This window comes from Balaenoptera physalus (assembly GCF_965194825.1).
Source record: "Balaenoptera physalus genome assembly, chromosome: 6".
NCBI lineage: Eukaryota > Metazoa > Chordata > Mammalia > Artiodactyla > Balaenopteridae > Balaenoptera > Balaenoptera physalus.
In genome coordinates, this window is record NC_138885.1 from 36,655,917 (window position 1) to 36,682,100 (window position 26,184).

At 33.9% G+C, this 26,184-nt stretch overlaps 1 protein-coding gene across 1 annotated transcript in view; it reads right to left on the reverse strand.

Annotated features, from left to right (window-relative positions):
* Positions 1 to 26,184, reverse strand: part of LRP1B (LDL receptor related protein 1B) — a 1,885,740-nt gene that overhangs the window by 138,721 nt on the left and 1,720,835 nt on the right. The window contains exons 69-76 of the mRNA XM_082465229.1: positions 23,531 to 23,637; positions 20,734 to 20,863; positions 18,947 to 19,053; positions 18,477 to 18,609; positions 10,363 to 10,485; positions 4,537 to 4,662; positions 3,665 to 3,802; positions 2,034 to 2,168 (exon numbers count right to left, since the gene is read on the reverse strand). Coding sequence (XP_082321355.1) covers positions 2,034 to 2,168; positions 3,665 to 3,802; positions 4,537 to 4,662; positions 10,363 to 10,485; positions 18,477 to 18,609; positions 18,947 to 19,053; positions 20,734 to 20,863; positions 23,531 to 23,637 — 999 coding nt within the window. The remainder of the gene's footprint in view (positions 1 to 2,033; positions 2,169 to 3,664; positions 3,803 to 4,536; positions 4,663 to 10,362; positions 10,486 to 18,476; positions 18,610 to 18,946; positions 19,054 to 20,733; positions 20,864 to 23,530; positions 23,638 to 26,184) is intronic.

The following is a 26,184-nucleotide window of genomic DNA, read 5'->3' on the forward strand; positions in this document are numbered from 1 at the left end:
GGCTTCTTGATTCTATTGTCTCTACTATGATACTTTGCCCATGGTGAATTTACGTACTCTCAGGAGTGCAATTCTGCGTTTAATTGAAGTGTAGGCTAAAGAGACAAAACTGAATTTACTTGTTAACAAATGCTATACCAGGGATAAGTAAAATACATGGTATCAGCTCTCAGCCATCAAAAAAGTATTACAATAAATATTTTTTATTTGTTTTGGCACCTGTAACTTTGAACAGGGAGTCATTTGTATCTGTGGTTTCTCTTTGAGATGAAATCATAATCAGTGAAAATCTGCATGATTTGATAAAATCTCAGTTCTCTCACATGGCCCTGTGTTGGCCAGAATCACCGTTTCTTCTCATCTCTATAACCATGTCTATGTCGGGAGCTTTTGAAAAGGATGGAGTAATCTCACACATGGCCAGTACTTGGAACAGTGCCTGGCATGCAACAACTATTAATCCGTTTCTATTTCTTGCTTGCTATTCCCTTAAATTTTTCTTCCCTTTAGATATTTTAATTGAAGTGCTTTGGCTTTAACATCAAATAGTGATTTCTTATGCTCTTTTTGAGCTACCTATAGAAAGGACACAAAACATTTAAATTCTTTGGAATATAAATCAAGGTAATGTCTTTCCCCTTCTCCATACCAAGTCAAACTGCTCTTCTCTACTGTCAAAACTTCATTTATTACATGAAGATATATATTTTGTTAGAATTCAGAAGTTACTCATTTGCACAACAGAAATACTAGATTCACAGTGATTTAAAATGAAGAATGTAGCTTTCAGGTTATATCTGTCATGGAATATAACTAAAAATAAAGGAAATTTCAAGATCAGAATTTCTAAATTTAGTAAGTATATACAGGAAACAGAGCCCACTATTCACAAATAAGCATTAGAAAATTAATGTTATTTGGAAGTAAAATCTTGAAGAGATTGTGTGTGTGTGTTTGTATACAACTGACATAAAGTTTCTCGGAAGAAGAAATAATATAGTCTTGAGAAATAATTCGCTTTTTTATTAAAATAGAGAAACTTAAGTTGTCAGTTTTCAGTGTTCCATGTTAATGAAGAAATAAAATGTCATGTATAATCTAAACAAATATATAACTCAAAATATACATATATATGATGTGGTTACAATTATTTCCCCTTTGGATGAGTATAATTAATTTCAATAATTCCATTTTGATTGATACAATGTAAAAATCACTTTTATTTACCCAAGAATAACACAAGGAGACAATAGAGAAGAGAACTTGTAGGTGAAAGCATTTTACGAGTTGAATTTGCCCTGGATAAGCCAGACTTGGATAATTTAGGTTTGGTTCTAACCACAATAATATCAGTATTAATGGAGAAACTGGCAGAAAGTGCATATAGGTCCGCATTTCATGGCTCTGTAGTTAAAGCCCTGGTGTAAATTATATTTACATATAACTTACTATGAGATTCTGGCTCCCTTACATGCTCAGTTTTTAAATGATCACAAGTAAGTTGATAGAGATTTATTTAAATCCTGTCTTTGAATTTTAGGAGACACTCTTGATAATATAAAGCACTGTTTAAGACATGGTGTTAGGACAAAAGCCCACAATTCTCTAAAAGTGAATTACCTATCACAGTATTGCAAATGCCACAACTCAAGAGAAGTGTGTGATCATAAACATGTTCTTTCGCGAAGGCCTCTAATTCTTCAATAGTTTCTGAACTCTTCAATAGTTTATGAACCAACAATTTCGTTATTTGCATTTCAAAACAAAATTGTAACAATACAATAGAAATTCCTGCAGGTCTGAATCTGCTATAGGAAAGGCTTTGTAAGCCTCAGCAACTGGTTAGCTTAGCAGTGCAAACAAACAGTCTCTTGACCCCAGGGACTTTCATTCTCTCATAAGTAAAACGGTATCCCGTAGATACGCACCATTCTGATGAAAATCAGTCCCCTGTCATCTCACAATTTAGCAGCTTTGGGAGTCTTATCTAACCTAAAGATTTAAGAGCAAGCTGTTGAGGAAATGTACTATACCTTCACACTGTCTGTTTTTCATGTTTCTCTGAAATCCAGGCTTACAGCGACAGAAAACAGATGTTTTTATTTGGTTACAATATGCATCATCTCCACATGGATTCACATTATCTTCACAGGTATATTCAGCGGGAGCTAGGATTTAAAAATATGATCAAAACTAATATAATTCTAATTCCTGAAGTGGGAGTTTACTATTTTTCTTAATTTGAAGTTACATTTATTATTCCATAGATAACTATTTTTGAATTTATAAGGTTATGGTCTTCTCCCCATATAAGCCCTTATTTCTTAAAAAGGTATAGAAGCAGATAAAAACCAAAATCAATTACATTAGGGATAGTTTAGACCAAGCTGCCAACAGCTGATACTTACAGCTGTGATTGAGCTATACTACTTTCCAAAAGGAATTCGAGAATCAATGGTTCTAATGACAGTCTATCTTTACCATGATACAATGTACAAGAGTCACATTCTTCTCTAAGAACCAAAACATTTCCTAGAAGCTACCTAGAGATGTAGGCATCTATTGCTAACTTAAACTTAGTATTCAGGAACTCAGTCAAGGGTACTACCATGTTACTCAAGCAAGAGGTTAAATCATCAGTTCCTGAACACATATAGGGAGCAGCATTTGAGTTTGTAATATGCTCCAATGGACATGGACTGCAAAACAAGTTAGGACAGACTATGTGTTATTTGTCGTTCCCAGCATGGTAGTTGCAACTTCATTGCTTTATCTCCAATTCAGGAAAATATTTTAGAGTGCAAATAAAAGAGAGGGACATTATTATAGGGGTAACATTGAATTAGCTCTATTTTACTTAAACAAATCTAATTACATGAGAAATATGAAAACCTTAATTATCAGAAATATAATATTAATTCCCACTGATTCTTGACTATTTTGTAATTAATTAAAATACACCAGTGGAATTATATACACCATGATTGAGAGATACATGGCCATATCCTGGTGGATACTGCTTCAGCATCCAGTGAGGAACAACTTATGTATAAATGAGAACAAAATAAAAGACTCAAGGATTGGAACTATTTTGTGACTTTTACAAGCAATATGAATTTAAGGTCATAAGTTTAATTAGTTTTCTCAATATAGAAAAATCAGATATCAAATATTAAACACAAAATTATTCACAATCAAGGTCTCATAACTCAAGTATCATAGCACTCTAACTGAATAAAATAATGATGTCTTCTTTAAGAATGACTCAGCAATGGATTAAGATTTTAAAACATTAAACAAATTATTAAGACCTTTACCATCATTCAAATGAATATCACTTTGTAAAATTCAGAAACTATTAAATTTATATTTTATAAATAAAATATTAAGGAATATAGATTTCTTTGCTGATATCAAGGTCTGTATTTGGATAAAGTTTCAGCTTTAACAAATATACTCATTGCAAAATCAACTTTTCCTACCTCATACTTCAAATTAATTAAAATGATATTCTAAGGTTGCTTTGGCAAAGGTCTAAAGACAAGTATTACTTAAGCACATTTTGAAGAGCAATCTTTTCTCACAGCAGTAAAGAAAATTTTAGTCATGTTGAAGCAAAAATTGAACTTGTGTGTTGCTGCATTTTAACAGGAAACAAACTCACTTATTCTGCAGGCTTGTTCGTCTGAACCATCTCCACAGTCATCAAGTTGATCGCACTGGAGGTCCATGGGGATACATTTTTTATTACTGCAAGCAAACTCATCTTTTTTACAAGGTCTTGCTTTATATGTAAGCTTACCTATAGAGTTATTTAAAAAATGATCAGTACTTCACAGAATCAAAACAAATTTATTGAGTCTATAACAGGTTCAAGATTTTGCTAAACACTATGAAAAACATAGATCCATAATCCTTTATTTGAAGCTCTTGGGGCTAAATGAAAAAAAAATTTCTGAAATTTTTGATTCTTAGAAAAATAACACTGTATTTACCCTATAATAAGTAACACTATATTTCCACAGGAAAATTTTTGAATATTTCACCCTAAGTGAGATTTTTTTTTATAAGTAATAGAAACTACCTCAGACCAGTTCAAGTCAGGGTCTGTCACCAAATGGTTTTGCTGCATATTTTAGTAAAGCTTTTGGTTTTTTTAGTTTTAATTTCTGAATTGTGAAAAAGGGATTGTGTATGCATACATACAATCTATATAAACACTTTTCCCCCAAGAAGTTGTTTAACAGAATATTTTAAACCACTATATTGTTTCTCTCATGCAGTACTTTCTAGAATAAAGTACCTATAACCATTGGAGATTTACAGACCTGGAGGGAGCGGATAAAGTTGCACAGCTCTACTATGCAAAGGAAATGTTAGTGGATTACCTTCATACCCTGTCAGAAAATCAAGTGACTGAAAATATACCCTCAGACATGTCACATGAAAATATTTTTTCTAATTTTTTGAGCCCTAAAATCATTATATTATCTGTAGCTGTCACTGAATCAATTATTTCACATTAAAAAGATTTACCACCACAGGGATCTTCATCCGAGTTGTCCCCACAGTCATCAACCCCATTGCACATTTGCTCAGGCTGCAGGCATATTCTGTTATTTCTGCATCTGTGCGGTCTTGTGGGTGGGCAAAGAAATTTTTCTGAAAAAAAGAAAAAACAAAGCAGCTCATCTGGGTACACTGACTTATGAAGAACCATCCTTCTTTTGTCTTCCTTTTATTTTCTTTCTTTTCAAATCCATAATCTAGCTTTTCTGAATATCTTTTGTTGTGGAAAGTGCTTACATGTAGATACTAGAAAAATGTGTGCTAATAGAAGGTATGATCCTAGTTATTTATATTAACAACAGAAAAGAGCGCACAGTTGAAATGTTGAATGAAGTAGGAAAAAGAGCCAAACTTCATGGTTTTATTTCCAAATGTTTTATCTTAGCTGACTTCCCTTAGTGTACCAAATTAATTTATGCCTACAGTTTATACAACATGGCAGGACACAGCTATCTGAAAGAGCAATTTCACACAGAATAGAGCTTGAGCAAGCATATGTTATGGATTCAAAATTGAAAATAGGTCATTCAGCAAAAAAAAAAAAAAAATCCCAACAACACTATAACTGTGTTTCTTACTCTGTCTCCATAAACAAATGGGTCGATATGTATTTAAGGCAAATAAGGTGATCTTACTTATTCATTTTTAATGTATGTGTGTGTGTGTGTATGAGACTTAAAGAAACAATGAAAGCCAGGGAATTTTACACTTGTCCTTTCCATCACTATCGAATCTGAAGACTTCTACCCCTAAAGTAGGAAACATCTCTAATGTCTTCCCAATCTCATATGCGGAATACTCCATGGCTCTATCATTGGTCCCCTGATGTTCTCACTCTTGAATTCTCTGCTTAGATATTCGCATTCATTCTCATGGGTTTACGTGACACTATATTCTGAAGACTTTCAATTTGCTATCTAATTCTAGCATCTCACAGTTAATTATAGGACGATCCCTTGGGAATTTAAAATTCAACAAGTTCAAAGCTCAATTCTTCATCATCTTCCCTTGACCTCCTTCTCCTCAAACAAGCTCTGTCTTATTACCATAATTCAGTTTGTGGCACATAATAGCTACAAGTTTGGGATTATTCTAAATGCATCCTCTCACTATGCTTCAACTCTTACTAGTCAACAAATGCAGTTGGTATTGTCCCAAATTTGCCCTCTTATCTCCATGCATACCAGTTACAACTCCAACAGCTCAGCTATTCATTATTTCTTACAGAGATGACTGTCGTAGGATCCTTGATGTCTCAGTTTCATTGCCCAACCTAAAATCCTCCCAAAGCCACCAGAACAGCAATCTGATAATTTCTTCCATAGCTATTCATCACTTCCAGAATAAAATTTAAGATACTTTACATGGCATAATAGACTTATCATTATCTTGTCCATGCCACTCCTACAGACTCATCCCTTGTCACTCTTTATTAGCTCCTTAAATATGCCATATTCCTTCTTGCCACCTTCCTTGTTTTAATTAAAATCTGTTTCTCACTCTAAGCAGAGTTCCTCCCCGTCAGGTTTTTTAGGAATGTCTCTTAAATTGCTCAAACCTCATGTTATCTCATATTTGAAGACATCATAATTTCCTACTATGGCCTCCAGAACTTTGCTACTATATATTCACATTCTATTTTTTAAAACAAACTAAAAACAAAAACTGTTATTTTGAGGGCCAGGCATTTGGTTGAATTTTTTTCTTATCGCTATTTTCTCATTAACCTTATAAACATCACCCCCTCCCCAATTCCCTGAAGACTGTAGCACCGTCCCTCACAGCTATTTCTCTCCGTCTAAATTATTCCAGCATCCTAGGTGACATCAACATCCATATGAGCAAACCAGCCAATAACTGCACCTCTTAACTTCCTGATTTTCTCATACCCAATGTCCTTTTACTCTAATCCACCTAGGCCACCCATTCTTCTAGAAGGTTGTGGACATGGGTGGATTTCAACAAATTTATCTTCTTAATTCAGCCAATGACAGTTCCTGCTGCTCGCAGATAAGAAACACTGACACAGCCGGATTTGCTATTTCCTCCAATTGTTTCATTTACAAAGCCACTAATTTTAAAAGTCTGACCAAACTCTGACAACAATCTCCAATTAGCCAACTTTTAAATTCAACCAGTCTCATTAAAGATGCTTTTTCAGCCTTACCTGAAACTTTAGCCCATTGATACGTCTAACTCTTCCTTATTTACCATTGCCTTTTTTCTCTTTACTTCCCTTTCTGTTGACATGAGATTCCACATTGCATTTTTAATTTACTTATTTGATATTTATTGATAACCTTTATATGTTGGACATTTTTCTAAGTACTTTTAGAAAATCACTTTTGTCCAAATAATCTGGATTCTCTGGCCCTTTTGCTTTTTTCATCTTAATTATCTAACAGAATCCCAAACTTAGATGAATGAAACCATCTGCTATCCCAATGTCTGCATCTGGGAAGCCCAGGAATGTTGCAGATGACCATACTGCAAGACCAACTGATATCACAAATATGAATATTTATCAATGCCAGATAGGCCCTGAACGCTACTTGGAAGTCATTCATTTGTATCTATATCTATATTTATATCTATCTATATATAATGTCACCCTTACCCTTTGCAGTAATGATTCAAATCTGCATTCCTTTTGAATCTCCTTACCACACCAACCTTTCACATTCTATCTATGAACATGCTTCCTTACTATACATAAAAAAGTGGAAATAAAGAGATTAAAAAGATGTTATTATATCATTAAATATGTGTACATCCACCTGCATCTGCATATAGTCTATCAACTCATTTCAAGGGGTCACTATCCTTATCTAAAACTGATTTTTTCACTTGCTCTGAAGCTTAATTTCCCCTGCCTCTTCAGGAACTATCCCATCTTTCTTCAAACATTTTATTACCTTTGTATTTCTCTTGTCATACTTCCGTTTTTTTTGCTTATCCTTTTGTTATCACTCACCTGAGTCTCTTCTGGCTGTTCATATTTATCTAGATGTTGGTGGCCCTCAATATTCTATCCTAATCCCCTTCTTTTATGTTTTACTCCCTCCCAGCCTAAATCTTACAAATTCCATAGTATTTACTACTACATTTTATGCTGACTCTCAAATTTATATTTCTAGACCAGCTCTTTAAGCCCTAGGACCAAATATCTAGCACCTACTTGAAATCTGTACTTGAATGTCTCCTCAGATGCATCTCAAGCCAGACTTCTAACCTTTACTTGCAAAACTGTTCCTTATCCTGTGTTCCCCATCTATCCAAATGTGCAGGCGAAAACAGCCTATAAATTATACTTGGCAACTACCTCTCTCTTGCCTCCTATAACCACTCCATTATTTAATCCAATTCATTTTGCTTTTTAAATCACATTCAAACTGTGTATACTTTGCCATCATGGTCTGTCATTATCTTAATCCAAGCTACTCGCATAGCTTGCCTTGAGCTCTGCAACTGTCTTAACTATTCTTGCCTATTTCTATCCAATATTTGTGAAATATAAATATGACTATGTGCCTCCTCTATTTTAAATTCTATAGTATTTTTAATTGCTTTCAGGTTAAATCTAAAAATCCCTATCTAGACTCACAAGATTCCATGTATCTCTCCTGTCTCTTCAGTTTCATCCATTATCTATCTTGCTCTGTATTCTCCAAGCACACATATCTTTCAGCTTCTCTAGTAAACTATGGTTCGCTCTACCTCAGGGCCTTTCTACATCTTGTTTCCTTTGCCTAAAATGTTGTGTCATCCACTCTCACTCCATCCCTTTCACCTACCTGGCAGCTATAAATTTCTCAGACTCAAACTCAAATGTTACTTCTTATAATCCAAGATTGAGTAAAATCCTTCTGTTCTATCTATATTTTTATAACTTATTATACTTTTTCTTCATTGCATGTATCATAGTTTGTAACTATATATTTTTATGATAATTAATATCCCTCTTCCACTAGATTCTCAGCTCTGTGAAGTCTGGGTCCATATTTGTTTCTCTCATCATTATATCACCACAAATAATCACAGTCTCTAGCTTAACAAATATTTATTAAATGAATGAATGGTACTTTTCCCCACACTGTTCTCTATGCCTATGGTGACTTTTAGCCTAGATCTTTCAAAACTGTAGCTTTCTGAATTTCCGTTCAGGCAGAGTTCATCTTATCCCTCTTTGCCTTGTCTTTACTTAATTCTACTATTGCTTAAAATATAATTTATGGAAATTATTATTTTCCAACCAGAATAAGATCTCCTTGTCAAAGAGAACCATGTTCTGTTCAGGTTTTTTTTTTTTAATCCCAATTACTTAGCACAGTCTCCAGAACATCATAGCTTGACTCAATGTTGATACTGATGACTGAGGGGAATGCAAAAATATTCACAGAATTAAGCTGGATGTATTTTACAAGTTTTCCAGCAGCTATGCAGCATGTCCCTGAGAATCACTTCCTGGCCCTTGAAGTGGTTCTGGGGGGGTGACTCTGGAGCCCCACGTGGTTGATTAGTTTCCAAACATTTCCTATTACACTCAATAGCTTTGTGCTGAAGTGGAATAGAGAATAGAAGAAAAAAACATAGTTTATAAAAATAATAGGTTTTGGCTTGATATTGGTAAACTCATATTTTTTCAACTATTATGATTCAGAAACAATACTATCTCTGGTCATTCTCTAGAGTTCACTTTGTAAGATTATGTAGAAGAACTGAAATTGAAATTTAGTTATATCACTCATCAGTTGTACCTACAGAGATCAATTCTCTAACTACTGTCTTTTTCAAGTTTTAAAATGTGTTTAAAATAAAGCTGCCTCCTTGTTTCAGATTTTTTTCTTCAACTGTAACATCTGTAGTCAATATCATCATCTATCAAAATAATTAGTTTAATTTGATATACCAAATAGAACATAGAATTTAAGAACATACACTCATGCTATGTTTTCTTTAATTCACCTGATGTGCTATTTAGTTATATCCAAAGTAGTAGTATTTTTCTTTAAATTAAAAGTTAAATTATCTTTTCTGCTGAGATTAGCAAAAGAATGAGATGAAGAACAAAAGTGTTTACCAAATACAGGAAATCATTTAATTTAGTGATCTAAAGGCACACATTTATATTTATAGTTGGTGGTTGCATAATCACGATTGTGACAAATGTCAGAAGTAACTTGAATTTGAAGAAGAAATAAATTTTGTTAAGATTTTCAGATATAAATGTTAAATAACTCCTAATTGCAGTTCTCTGCCTAACATTTGTAAGATACATATATATGTATATAGATAGATAGGTAGATAGATATAGATAGATAATGTCTGTATATCTCTATGCATATTTATTTCCCTTCTCTGAATAACCACAGTCTCAGTAGTGGGTGACTTGTGGAAGTACATGATTTGATTATGCACATTTTTTCCATGCTTATCTGTCAAAAAAATTGTTTTAGCCTAAACACCAATTGGGTATAAAGCCAAAGTCTTTATATGAACCTTACTCAATTCAAAAGGTCAACTACTCTAAATCCTCCTAGACAGACCATAATCTATCTTTTGAATAGTGCTGACATGTGCAAGTTCAGATTTAGGAGGGCTCTCTATAAAGTCACAAACTTTGAGCAGGGTTATCTCTTATTACCTGACCAAAAGCTGTATCTGTGGTTATACTTTATCTACCTAACCCCAGGACGGTAAAATTTGTGGTTCACCTCACCACTTCATCGATTCACGCCTGCACACTACATCAGGAGATGAGAGTACAATCTAGAGCCACATGAAATGCCATACCACACATGTCAGGGGCTTCGTCAGAGTTGTCTCCACAGTCATCTTCTCCATCACACACCCAGAAATGTAGTTTGCAGAGGGAATTATTGCAAAGGAACTCATCTGCTCTACATATATTTCCTCCTTTATTTTAAAACAAAAAAGAGACAGAGAGATATAGCATAATTAATTCCAGTCAGCAAAACACATATTCCTCTAATTCTCAGCTCAGTATCTAGTGTCTCATTTCCTTATTTTTTTCTCATATAATACTAGGAATATATAATGTCCAAACTTTTTTTTAAAAGGTATTCGTTTTTAACTTTTCAAAACAATCTGATATCACACTCATGTCTATAATATTTTCTTTAGAACATATTGATCATAAGATGATAGAATCAAGTTTTCTCAAATATAAATTCCCTTCCATTTCATATCATTTCTATGTTACTGAGTGTAAAAAAACTTAGATTTTAAATAGCATTAATTTTCTTTACTAAAAATTATGCTTTTCTGGAAAGAAAAGACACTTTAAAAATTATTAGATAATTCAGTTGTATCTGGAAACTGACAGACTGAACTATTAAAAACAGAAGGACCAGAAAAAACTTTTTGCAGTCATAGAGAAACAATTAATTTTATAACAGACTTATAAGTTGGTGATGTGAGGAAATATTATTTATTCTTATAAAAATTCTGCAATAGAGTACTCTTTTTGTGTGTATTTTTTAAATGTTTGCATTCTTTCTCTCTTTACAGTTAAATAGAAAGCATCAAGAATACAGGGAAGATATACAGATTGCCAACAAACACATGAAAGGATGCTCAACATCACTAATCCTTAGAGAAATGCAAATCAAAACTTAATGAGGTATCACCTCACACCGGTCAGAATGACCATCATCAAAAAATCTAGAAACAATAAATGCTGGAGAGGGTGTGGAGAAAAGGGAGCCCTCTTGCACTGTTGGTGGGAATGTAAATTGATACAGCCACTATGGAGAACAGTATGGAGGTTCCTTAAAAAACTAAAAATAGAACTACCATACGATCCAGCAATCCCACTGCTGGGCATATACCCTGAGAAAACCATAATTCAAAAAGAGTCATGTACCACAATGTTCATTGCAGCACTATTTACAATAGCCAGGACATGGAAACAACTTAAGTGTCCACTGACAGATGAATGGATAAAGAAGATGTGGCACATATATACAACGGAATATTACTCAGCCATAAAAAGAAATGAAATTGAGTTATTTGTAGTGAGGTCTATGGACCTAGAGTCTGTCATACAGAGCGAAGTCAGAAAGAGAAAAATAAATACTGTATGCTAACACATATATATGGAATCTAAAAAAAAAAAAAAGTTTCTGAAGAACCTCAGGGCAGGACAAGAATAAAGACACAGATGTAGAGAATCGACTTGAGGACACAGGGAGGGGGAAGGGTAAGCTGGGACGAAGTGAGAGAGTGGCATTGACATATATACACTACCAAATGTAAAACAGATAGCTAGTGGAAAGCAGCTACATAGCACAGGGAGATCAGCTCGGTGCTTTGTGACCACCTAGAGGGGTGGGATAGGAAGGGTGGGAGGGACACGCAAGAAGGGTGGGATATGGGCATATATGTATACGTATAGCTGACTCACTTTGTTATACAGCAGAAACTAATACAACATTGTAAAGCAATTATACTCCAATAAAGATGTTAAAAAAAAAAAGAATACAGGGACATTCTAACTTAAAATTAAATACATCCACCACAGGCAAAGGACCCAAAAATACTAATAAACTTTAGTTGTATGTCTAGATATGTACCAATATATAGCAGAAACGGCAATGGTTAGGGAGATAGGAACTTGTTTTGTCTTGCTTTGGAAAAGTGTATTAATTTCTATGGGGCTCAACATCTTGATATGCTACAAAAGAGGTACGGTTAAGATTTATAAGTTCATATTTGCAAGGAGTACATGGGGAAACCACACAAAGAAACTTAATGGGAATTTAAAATTAAGATAAATAAGATTGCTCTCAGAGAATTATATTACCAATTTAAATTTCATATATAAGTAATATCATTTCTGTATTGGTGAGATTTGATGATTGAAGGTATTAACATATTATAAATGGATATGTTTATTAAAACACGGAGCTGGGGAGTGATAGTGCTCATCCTTGCAAGCCTAGAAAATTCCAAGAAAGAAGCATTGTTCATTTTATGTATGTACTTTGGAGAGAATAATGAGCCTAGGCTTGTAAGAGTCAATAAGCTCTTCTTGTTCTGAGTTTTGACTTGCACACTAATCTCTAGTAATTCACTTCCAGTAGCAAAGATTTAACTTAGGAAATCACAGAATGAGATTTGGGTTTTAGAATGACAACACTAGCTACAGTGAGGAAAACTTAGAAATGAAGACAGGGAGAGTAAAGCCAAGATGGGAGGAAAAAGACCAATTTGAAGAGGGCTTGCAGCAATTCAGAAAACAACTGATGGAAACCTGATTTAGAGTAGCTACATTTGAGAGCTCTTCAGGAGGTAGAATCCTCAGGATCTGAAGGCTAACTAGATGAGGGTAGTAAAGGAGAGTGAGTAGTCAAACACAGTACTCAATTTTTGGTTTGTTTGGATCATTCAGTGAATGTTGGTGTCATTCAATAAATAAAAGATCACATTAGGAGGATCAGGTTTAGTGGCAATAATGAGACAATTCATTTAGGTTACTGGTAAGACAATCATGTGGTGATATTTAGCAGGCTAGTGGATAAATGTGTCTGAAGTATGGGATAGGTTTCTGAGGTGTAAATGTAGAGTCGGGAACGATCAGAATACAGTTATTATTTGAAATTTAGAAGAGAACACAGAGAAAATCAGCATTTAAAGTTTGAATAGATAAAGAGGAATCTACCAAAGAGACTGAGAAGAAGTAGCCAGAGTGGTAGGAGAAATACCTGAAAACTTTTCTAACAAGAAGTTAATAGTTAGCATGTTTAAATGATGCTAAGAGAGTAGCTTTAGTGAAGTGGTGGTGGGTTTAGTGAAATGTTTGTAGTTGGTTATTATAGATGAAGAATTGGTAGTCCAGAAGTTTAGCCTTAAAGGGGAGGAAGAAAAGAGGAAGTTGAGGAATTCAGTAGACAAGGTAATGTTGAGGATACAGAAGAGAGAAAAGGTAATTCAGATAATGAGTTCCTTGAGAATCAAGAAAGTGTGAAGGATTTGAGATCTAAAGCAAAATAAAAGGATTATCCTTAGACTGGAAGACAAGTCTTCCATTTCAAGAGAAAGGAAGGAGGAAAGGCTAGGCACAGCTATATGTAGCTTAGTTAATTTTCTGTCTAGATGTTGAAAAAAGCTCATGGTTTTTACTATTGCTGTGAGGTGGAATGTGAGAAGGTGAATCAACTTATTAAAAACCTGATATGGTTAATGGTAGAGAGAGATGATTAAAAACATACAGGTAGATTGCTTAGAATCTTGAGTGGTAGTTGAAGCTGAGGCCAGGAATTTATAGTGATACCATTCAGAACGGTCCTAAGTTTTCCTGCAAAAATGCTTAACAGAACTGGTACAGCTTACATTGACACCTCTGAGCACTAACAAACTAAGACACAGAAAAAGGCAGGTCCTTGGTGAGTGCAGCAAGGTGAATGTCACCATGTGAGATTTCTGACAGTACAATATCTGGCATTGGGATGCCCTTTTCTTTCAAACATCTGCAATATTCAACTCTAAAATGCCCTAATTTTTAAAATAATCTCAATTATCAAAATCAATGCAAGAAAATATATTACCATTTAGGAACTCTGTCTGAAAACAAAAAGATATAACATGAACAGCCTTTAGTATTAAAGATATGAATATTGGTTTGAGGTGAGCTTTGGCTTAATTCAATATCAAAATCCATAGAATATGAAATAGAGTTGTATTCTTTCAGAATAAAGATTCTAATGACTAAATCTCATCGCATGTTCCATTCTAAAATGGTCTAAATTCGAACAGAATTTGTGAACTCTTGACGTTCTCTGATTATTTTTAAAAACTCTATTTGGAGCACATCAGTATTGTTAAAAGGAAAAAAAAATGAGTTCCCAAAGGTATTGTATTACATAACATTATCATTTTCCCCATAAGAGTGTGGGACACGGGACTTGCCTGGCAACCCAGTGGTTAAGACTCCAGGCTTCCACTGCAGGGGACACAGGTTCGATCCTTGATGGAGGAACCAAGATCCTGCATGCCACAAAGTGTGGCCAAAAATAAATAAATAAATAAAACAAGAAAAAAAAGTGTTGGACATGCCACTATTTTTATTAAGAATAAGAGAAATATAAATGAAATCATAATTGTAGCAGAAAGGCAAGGTTTTATGATAACCTACAAAAGGTTTCCTATTGTACTAGGAAGAATTTGCATTGCAAAAAATGCATCGGTGGGGTGGGGGGTTTCCAAGACATCTTAACTTAACAAGCTTATTTTGAAATGGCATGAAGCACACATAAACAATTAAAAACAGGTATTATTTAAAGAGATTAGATGGATTAAAATTCCAGTTTCCTAGTCATGTTCTTGATCAGCTCAATGGGAGGTTATTAGAAAAATAGATAAGTATATATTAATTAACAATAACCTATGTCTAAATATAACTTGGCTCTTGGCAGTTTCATAGAAATTTGGACAAGTGAATCATCACAGAAAATAATCATCTAGCGTTCTCATCTTTATTTGGGTTGAGATAAGCTTAAATATATATTTTATAATTTCTATAATAATATACACATTTGAGCTGATGATTGCTAAAAAGAATAACTATCTTTTCCAACAAAATTGCTATAAAGAATAAAGTTTGAAAGCTCAGGCCAAACAAACACCAAGTTTCCTTAAGGCAACATGGTTTACCTTTAAAAATGTGAATGCTGGGCTTCCCTCGTAGCGCAGTGATTAAGAATCCGCCTGCCAATGCAGGGGACATGGGTTCAAGCCCTGGTCCGGGAAGATGCCACATGCCGTGGAGCAACTAAGCCCGTGTGCCACAATTACTGAGCCCACGCGCCACGACTCATGAAGCCCATGCGCCTAGAGCCTGTGCTCCGCAACAAGAGAAGCCACCACAATGAGAAGCCCGCGCACCGCAATGAAGAGTAGCCCCCGCTCACTGCAACTAGAGAAAGCCCTCATGCAGCAACGAAGACCCAATGCAACAAAAAATAAATAAATAAATAAATAAATTTTTTTTAAAAAGTGAATGCTGCTGTTAATTCCATAGTATTTGGGATTTCAGTCCTTTTCAAGTAAACCAGTAAAATTGATTCACATTGAAAATGTTCCATGTTTATCCTGCAGTTCTCTTATCTTCCAGCCCCCAGCACTTAGCCCCTGTTAGCTCACGAGTCCAGATTTGAGATGAATGGAAGTAACATTTAACAGAAGAGATGTTTATTCTGGCATTTTATTTCCTCAGTGCCTTGAAGTGCTTTTTTCCAATACCTAAACAACTTCCTGGAAGCAAATCAAATACTAGAAATCTGAACTTGGTCATGCCTTATGGTACATCCATACAGGATCAAACACTTTAACCAACAAGGTATTCCATTGGAATTTAATTACCTAGCAGCAAAGGAACCCAAGAAATGTTAGAAGCAGAAATAGGGAGGGTAGGGGAGCTTTGACATATTTCTAAATGGTTGAATTAAAAGCTCTCAACTCTTTTTTTAGTCAGTAAGCTTAAACATTTAATAGTCATTTTAAATCTGAAAGTTATCTCAGATTTCAAATACTATAATGTTCAGTTTTTTACTTTAATGTTTGATTTTTTAACCTAGAATCCTTTGTTCAAACACTTTTTTTATGAAATCCAATATTTAAAAAAGTTGCTAAATCCTGAAAGGATTGCCCACCACCACCCATCTTCCCAGGCACACGCTAACTTTCCAGGTGTTTCTACAGCTGTTGGAGACATTTCATTGTGGCTGGACTTGATAGTATGAAAACATGAGCACAGAAATGTCCATAGAGATAAGACGAGAAACTGGACTGCTTGATTCTCATCTCAGTAAATTCTCTGTGCTGTTACGTAATTCAAATCCCATCACCCCTTCCTTTTTTAATATTAGAAAACTCCTCAAAAGCCTTGGAAAACTCCTCAACATGCATAATATTAAAACCAAGGTCTATAGCATGACTCCTCAATTACTTGTGGCTCCTAAACAAATCGTTTCCCTCACCTCTGTGACTTTGAACATAATGATCCCACTGCCTGAAATGTACTCCCACATTTTGTTTGCATACCTAATTTTTCACATCAAGAAACTCATATTCCAACAGGGAAGCTTAGTCAAATAATACAGAAGTGATTATATTAGAAGGAAGTACATGACAACAGGAATGCAATCAAATGGTTCCTAGGGAAACTAAAAACAGACTGCAATTTGGTTGAAGACACAGTAGTAACTGAGATGGACTTAAAAGAATAGATATAATTTTTACTGGCAAAGGTATTGAGATGGCAAAATAGTAGAATAATCAAGAAAGATGTTGAAAAGCATGGAGGATATTGCTTGAATATTATCTTCCAGTTTGGCTAGAATTTATGATGCATAAAGAGGATTAGTAGAGTTATAAGACTGGAAAGGTGAAATGGGATCATTCTCTTATAACCCTGACTGCCAGGTTGTGATATTTGTATCTAACCAGGAAGAGCTTTAAGTAAAGACTGACATAACAAGAGTCACATTTAAATAAGATGAACATGGCAGCAGTGAATAGGATGTACTGGTGACCAATTGGGTCACTAATAGCCCAGATAGGAAGCCATGAGGAAAAGAACAAGACTGGTGACAGTGACTGAAGCTGAGGGGATAGAGCTTATTAATTAGAAAATGGTAGATGATGAGTAGCTTAATTGTGGTCCCAAAGTCTTTGACTGTAAGATTGTATATGAGTTGTTGTTACCAGAATGTCCACAAAGTTTGCTTTCTCTAGAGTGACAGAAAGAAAGTGTGAGAACTTAAGCGAAAGTAAGAAACAGCTATTACGGAAATTTAATCTTTTACAGTTTTTTATAAGGTACTGCAGATTCCAAATGAGAAATAGGATTTCTTCTGCTGATATAATAATACTTTATCAGGTTTGGAAAAGAAATATAGTACATCATAAAGTTTTGATCTAATATTAAAGAAAGTAGAAGATATTTTTCCTTGAGCGACTAGATATTTACAGAAGTAAATACTTTAGGTCCATTTAAACTGTGTAAACCCTGAATGTCTGTTTAAATGCCTTGCAACATATGTCAAAATCTAATATCATCTCTGTTGATGATGTTCCAAATATTCTAAAATGTAAAGTTGATTGAGAGACTTTTATAAGTAGGTAAAAAAATTTGTATTTAAACAATATATCTAACATTATGAAAATAATAAGAATGCTGCAATTTGTGGTCATTTTAAGATTCACCCTATAATTTCTTTGCTTTCCTCTCATTAACTCTAAAGTAGCCATAATTGCTGTTTTTAATGTGGTGACTTACAACTAAAAAGTTATCTGTCAGGATTTTCACATAGCTGGAAAAAAATGATGCTATAAAACAAAGTTTCTTTCAGACTGACAAATAATGTAGGTCATTTTCTCAACCATATGGCAAGAAAGAAATTTGAGGCACAACCTATAACCTATATATGATCTAGCATATTAGTAGGTGTGGTATAGTATACCATATGCTGTTTCTAGTCTTTCAGAAACAAGGCAAGCAATGTGGAAGAGAAACGTGCCCAGAAAATACTTTGGTAGGAATGGCTATAGTGGCTATGTTCCCTGGATTCTTCTCATATCCCCATCCCTGACCCAACATCTAGTCCAAAGACATGCTCATGATAGGCACCCAAAAAACACTTGCATTTTGGTTGTCTTTGTTATATGAAGACGAATTTATACTCTTGTCTGAAAATGAGCCAGATTTTGCTTATTTAGAATAGGCTATTATGTAATGAAACTAGAAAAGGAGAATCATTTAATGATCTTATCCTCTGCCTCTAGCACACTATGAAAATATTCTGCGTAGCATCTTAACTGCCATTCTTGCCATTCTCTTATTTGCAGGCGCGCGCGCACACACACACGCACACAAAGTACCTTACCTCTGCCACAGTTCTCTTCATCGCTGCCATCCACACAGTCATGAATTCCATCACAAAGCCATCTAATTGGAATACAGTGGGCTTTATTTCTGCATCGAAACTGATCTTCCTTACACTCAGTCACACAGCCCATCTGTTCAAATACAAACGGCCACTGCAGTTTTCATTAATGATAATGCTATCGTCACAAGCAAGATAAACATGCAGCTGACAATACTGGAGATTGATTATACTGTGGGCTTTCTTTTATTTTTATTTAATGAATATCACCTCTGCAAATGACAATAGGGTTTAGTCTATGGACAGCACGAAGATTCAGGTATTTGCTGAAATTACTGTATCCAATGTTCTTGTCTTGACATTTTAGACAGTGCTAAGAATCAAGATTCTGTCTCTTTGTTTTTACTATATTTGCTTTCTCAAACCTAATTCATGTATTTCAGAGATTTTAACCAAAAGATAGATTTTACCTCATCTGAACCATCAGCACAATCATATTCTCCATTACATTTCAAAGATGCTGAAATACATCCTCCACTGGCACATATATATTCACTTGATGAGCAAGTAGGAGAAGCTGAATATAAAGTTGAAATTTAGATTTAGTGAACAGAATGAATGGTTAATAGATAAAAGCATATATAAGCATATAAAAATTATACATAGTAATGAAAATAGTTTAAATTATTTGAGCTATATTCAACATCTGATATTAAATACTGACTTAAGATGTGCTTTACAATATTATTGCATTGTATTAAATATACCTCATGATGTAATAGCCTGTTCAATAAGTATTCAACTCACTAGACTAAAGAAAGAAAGGGAAAGAAAAAAACCCTCTATATCCTCCATCCTTCTGATTTGTGAAGAGTTAAATGTATTTTTTTACAATTTTAAATTAATTTATTTAAAAGACAAAAGCCTCAGATTATTTTAAAAACTGTAATAGGATTTAGTGACCTTTGGGAATGTTAATTCATATGCGCATTGTATAAAGCTAAAAGTGGAAATCTTGGCATGGTCTCATAGACCCCATGATATCTATTTGGCTGTTTTGATATAAATGTCATATTTACATAAGTTTTAAGAAGTTGCTTTTTTTTTTTTTTTTTTGGTTTGGGATTTTAAATATGAATATATGTATAATTAGCAGAGTCTAGAATTCAAAGTATTTCTTTATGATATGGAAAAATTTTTTTAAATGTGGACAAATAAGTTACTACCAATACCCAATTTAATTAATTGACATAATAATGATGAGATCTTTCTTTGTCTATGTGTTTGAGTTTGCTAAGTTTGCATTCAAACCTCTGGGGTTCTTGGCCTTATATTAGACTACTAGGTAGCCAAATGTACTTACATAATGACTTTGTGGTCTAAATTACTTAGTCCAGGAATGCTAAAAAGCTTTTCCCTTGGGATTTAATTTCTTTTAATTGGCAGTGTTTGCCTAGGGATCTGTATTAATAAGGAGTCTGGGAATATGTCTGGATTCAGTAAGAAAAACGATGTGATCAATTAGCAACATGGACCATGGGCACGGTACTGGGACAATGGTAATGTGTGTGTCAGGTATCTGCAATTCTGACCTAGTCTCTCAAAGTAATTTAACCATGAAAGTGCTTATTACCATATACATAGATTACAAAGTGATTTTTTTCCCAGTATTTTTTTTCCTGTAGAATATTGTTATTAAAATTCCTAAGTATAAAAGTTAATTTAATGAGTATATTTAAAGTCATGTTTAAGGAATAGAAATGTATAAATTGGGTTTTTCTTCCTATACTCTGGTTTTGCTTCTTAATCTTATTTTTATTTTGGACCATGATATAAATAGAAATAATAGACATCCTTTTTCTCAGTTGGTATCACATTGAAACTACTACATTCTGTTTTATAACCTTAATTTCCAGAATCAAAACCTGACTTTTATCATACTTACAGTTTCAACATATTTCATGTTGCTGTCTTGGAAAAACAACTCCAAATGGTGTAGAAAAATATAGAGACCAGAAAACCAAATTTTGGGGAGTAATGCTTGGATCTTGAAATAATAACAATCTTACCTGCCAGAACACTTTCAAAACATATGAAGGGCACACCAATTAATTTACCTACAGATATTTCAGATTATTTCTTAAAAACAGTAAGTATGTGCATTATTTGCCACTGTTTTATGCATATCATTGCTTAAATTTAAATTCTAACCAAGTTAAAATACTAGTTAAACGAAATATGGCCTCAAGCATTTTACCTGGCTCACAGTTTTTCTCATCTTCTCCATATTTACAGTCTTCATGGCCATCGCATTTCCATTTTGCTGATATACACTGACCATTGGAACACTGGAACTGATCTTTGGAACAACTTGTTTCACAATTTCTCTGTCAAAAACAACACAGACATAATTAAAATTAATTTTTTAGACAAATGTCTTCAAACCCAAAAAAGACACATACAAGAAACTCAGATGGTCACATTTAAGCTCGTGACTATATAACATTATAATCCTTTTCCACTTTCATTTGTCTCTTAGTCATAATAAAACAGAAAAATGTAAAAAGAACATAAATCCCATGGCTTTATCAACTAATTAAATTGCTCTGAGTGGATCATTCTCCAACAGACAGTTATAGGGTAATGTAATTTTAATAATTGTAAGTGATGATGAAGATTGTGGGGAAATAAAAGGGCTAAAAAATATTTCTAAGCAAGTACAGCCAGTTCCTTGGGAGTGGGGTGGAAGGATGAATATGAAACAACTAAGAATCCTAAGGCAATTCTGTCTTGCCTTGGCAAAACTTCCCTTAATGTTCTTTCTTTCCTCTTATTCCCATTTTTTTTTCCCTCTGTACCTGTTCTTTTACAGTTTGGTTGCTGTTCATATTCTTTTTCCACTCTCCTGACATTTGTTCCTGTAGAACTGTGAAATGAACTGTCACAACTGGCATTTTCTGCTGGCTCGCATACAGATTTTATTTGGAAGTCAAATAAGATAGTAGTGATACCTTTGGGGGCCTTTCAGCGCTTTATGTGAGATCAATGAAAGGGATCCACTAGAAATTTACTTTCCTTGAGTCTGACCGCTCTGGTTGAAATGGGATGCTCCAGTGAAATATCTTGCTGGGACGATGTTTTTCTGCTGTTTAGCAATTTCTACTGTTGCCAAAATCTATTTGTCTGCTCCTTTCACAAAAGGTGCAGCACTCTCACAGCTTGTGAAACTCCCAGTGAATGAAGCATGTCAAACTATTACTCCCTGCTTCTTCCCAGTTTCATTCCATGTAAGAAAGAAGAGTTTATTTTCTAAATTCCTATAGTTTTCTCTTTGCTGATGGCAGTTTAGACTGCCTGCTATATAACTGATTTTCTTCTTTCCTTCCTTTCTTCTTCCCTTCTTCTCCCAAGTATTGAAGATTTACCATTTATTAGAGTTTCTTAAATAATAATGCAAAGAAAACTAAGATTACTCCCCATATTTGATAAATTCTAAGAGAAGACCAGCACCTAAACCAACAATTGCAATAAAATATACTGTCAAGATAAATGAATATGCTTTAAACATATGAATTCTTAAAGGTTTCACAAAAGGCTTCACAGAAGAAGTTTAAACAGAAATGGAACTAAGAAAAGATTTTTCATGTGTAAGGAGAATTAGAAATGTGCTGTATCTGAGGGGTAAATTATGTAATGGTGCATGACGTTGGAGAAAGAGCCCATGAGAAAGTAATTTCATACATTTTGTTCATCACCTTCCTCTTCTATGCCTAGTACTATGCCTGGGACACATTCAATAAGTAAGCATTCAATAAAAACTGCTGAATAAATGGTTGAATGAATGAAGTAGCAAATGTAGAAAATCAGGAACATAAATTAACATTTTATGTAATTCAGGTCCACTAGGATAGGGATCATGTCTGTCTATAAATCAAGTGTCTAATATATGCATTGATTATAACTGCTCAGTATATATTTATAGAATTAATTAACGTTTATCTCAGCAATAAGGCTAACTCAAGTAAAAGAGCTCAGTAACTAGTGACACTGGTCTATTTGTATTGACAATAACACAGAAGGTAATACTTCTAGACACTTTTTCTATCACCAGAAGATTTTGATTTATAATAGATTACAGTATAGTTGATGCAGTGTGTCTGTGTTTATATTTGTGGGGTATTTAATTATCTTAGACATTTAAAAACATACAGAAAAATAGAGAGAATAGAATAATAAGACCCATGTGCTCATCATGCATATTTAACAATTATCCATACTTGGCTATTCATGTTTCATAATCCTCTCCCCCAATTTATTTATATTCTGAACTTTAACATAACAACGATAGCTTCAGAAAATTAACAGTATCATGGAATTAACAAAAATTTCTTAAAGTTATTCCCAATCCACATTAAAATTTTTCTTATTTTCTTAACTATATAAAAATACTGTTTGGTAAAAGAAGGATGTAAAAGATGTCTATACACTGAGTTTGATTTGAGTTTCTTTTAATGTGTAATTATCCAGAGAAATTCTAAACTTTTTCACTTAACTGTGTGTACATAGAGCTTATTATAAATGGATTGTGATTCATCATCTAAGCAAAGCTAAACCCGTGGTTTCATAAAAATTGATGGCCCATATCTAAGTCTATAAGACTATATGTACTGAAGAAAGAGACTAGGGAGAAGAAACTGTTTAAAATGCGTAAAAATATTAGTCCTGACTATAAATACTGCAGCAAATTTATGAACAAATTCACAGATGGCAAGGGCATCAGCTATAGGGAATAGGGTTTCCAAACATCTTATTCCCAACCCAGCCATTCACCACTTGAGGTAAAAGAGACTATAAAATTAACTGTCAATAGTAGCACAAGAGCTTTTCCCTGTGCTGGATGTGTGTAGCACGGCACTTAGATATAATACTTATCTCAGTGTGTCAGGAGCAAAATGCAGAGCTGTCCTTGTCACACTCCTTGAACTGAATAATAACTACGAATGCGATTTTAAGGAACTGCATTATTTTTTGTTTGATTTTGTGAAGATGCCTACCTCATCAGAGCCATCTGCACAATCAAAATCTCCATCACACCAAAACCTTGAAGAAACACAGTCCCCATTGGCACAGAGAAAATCTTTCACTGTACAGGTTTGTGGCTCTGGGGACAGAAAAAATAGCACAGTGTTATTCTATTATATGCAACTCCATTCTAAAATTTATATGACATACAACATGAGGTAGCATTAAGAAAATAAAGGTTAGCCAAGTAGAACCAATAAACTGTTTAGAAAAAATGTTTCATGATGCATCTATGGTACATAATATAATGATTTTTCAAATTTATTTTTAAAGTCATGAATAGAAAGTGGCATTATAGAAACAAATTGAAAAAAGACAAAAGATAAATAGCCTACTGTTTAATAAAAATGCAGCAGCAAAGTAAATTAAAAGGCATAAAAATCTACACATTAAAACAAAACAACAATCTTTTCCAGTTGAAATTCTGTCATTTTATGTATTTACTTAAAGCAAGTAAGACATTTTGTTACTCCCTGTGGGTACCCAGGGCTGTTTATTTACTGAAGAGTCTAGAATTTGGTTCTTGACTTTTTATTATGTATTCTAATGACTTTCTAATTCTTCAATTTTGTCCCCAGAAAATCCAGAGTTCCTAGAACTAAATTATACACGGGGGTATTACTGGACAGGACTAGGTGGGTAAAGATTGAAGAGGCAGGAGGAGACTCTTTTTTGAAAATTTCCTCTTTATTTATGCAATTGTTTGCTTATGCCCTACATAATTTACCTGCCATTTTAGATAATTTCCCAATTGTTAATTTAATTATGTTTCACCATATTCCACATAGGACATAAACCAAATATTGTGACTTGCTATTTGGCTTCATTCCTATGTGGAATATGTCTCATCTGGACAATGAAGTAGGATTGCAGAAATTTGTTCAATACGACTGCTGGGCATCATCTATTGTTTGGTTTTGGTTCTCCAAAAAGAACTGCTATCTGGTATGATGAGAGAACCCCTTCTTGTTTTCCCCTAGTCATTAACTGTATTTACAGCTGTCTCACACACAATAATATTCTTGTTCGGATGAAAGAGAAATAGGTAACAGAAATTAAATGTAAGGAATATTCATATGAATCTTTCTACATAAAGATTGTGCATAATTCAGCCTGTTATTTGAATATTGCTCTACACAATCACTAGGTTTCTAGCTATAGGGTAACATCTTGAATGTTTGTTATCATGAAGGCTCCTACATTTCTATATAAAGACCTCTTCTGAGAACACTGGAAGAACTGTGAAAAGTGGAATATGTACCAGAGCTTTTTGTTCTGCTCTGGGACTTTATTTTAAAATGTGAACTTCAGACTATGAATAAGATAAGATGCTTATCAGTAGCATGATAAGGGGGGACCACCCCCTCATTTTTCAATACTCCTTTGTTTAGACAGCGTGACAAGAACAGTTTCTCTTTTTGACTTTGCACTATATTTACATATATTACATTTTAATTTTAAAAACAACTTTATTAATACTAATATTACTAATTATAATAATAATAATAATTACCAGCTACTGATTTCTTGTTTGTTGTTAGGCACTAGGTGAAGTTAATGCCAAGTACTTGAATTAGCTCGTAAGCTAATATTTACAACTCTGCAAGGTAGGTGCTATTTTTGGATCCTTTTTTAGATGAGTAAATTGAGGCACAGAGAGGATAAGAAATTTACTCCAAAACACCCAGCAGGCAAAAGAGCTAGTATTGAACTTGAACCTAGACAACCTGATACCAGGGCCTATACTTTTACTGCTAGGCCATATCATTGCCTCCTATACCACTGAAGAAGTAATAAGTGCTCACCTATTACAGGAATTGACATTAGAGCCCTGAAAAGTGAAGTTAATTGTCCAAGGCACATGGCTAGCAATGTCTATTTCACTTTACAATAATAATAAAAGAAAACCCTTTTTCTCTTTTTATCCATCCATACTGAAGCTATTTCACCCTCCTTCTATTTGCAGACACATGCAGCTTTATTCTCAGGGAAAAGAAATTATAGTAAAATTAATTAATTAATTAATCAATGCTCAATTCATCAAACAATGGTAAATAACATTAAAATATTTTCATTAAATAATAAAGAGAGAGTACATCTAAAACATAGTATATTTAGATGTTTTAAAACAGCAGTAGAATCATTTTATTTCATGGACATGAGGGTATCCAAACAGGATAATTCTTCCTTTAATATTCTAATTTGCCTTTATTCTAATTAAGAGCAAGTGTGTTTATCATGTGCTAAGCAGCAATAACTTCACAGGGTTTTACACACTGCTATGGGAAGGGCTGGATGTTGCTGATGAAGGGTTATAAAAAAGTTGTAGAGCCAGTAGTTCAAGGCATTTGCCCAATAGTTCCACAGAACATTTGATCTATAGAGACTTGTCTTTCCATTGTTAATTATTCAGTTCCAACATGGGTGCAAAGGAATTGAAAGACTTGCTTGGAAAAGCATTTTTCAATACAAATGAAAATTCTGTGTGCTTCTACCATGTTTCTAAAAAACGTCAGCAAATCTATTCTGAATAATAATCCTGAATTATTTATACATACACAAATGTCATCAAGGAATGGGGAAGCTAATCTGTTTCTAACTCTCATCTATATGCCTTAGAACTTTT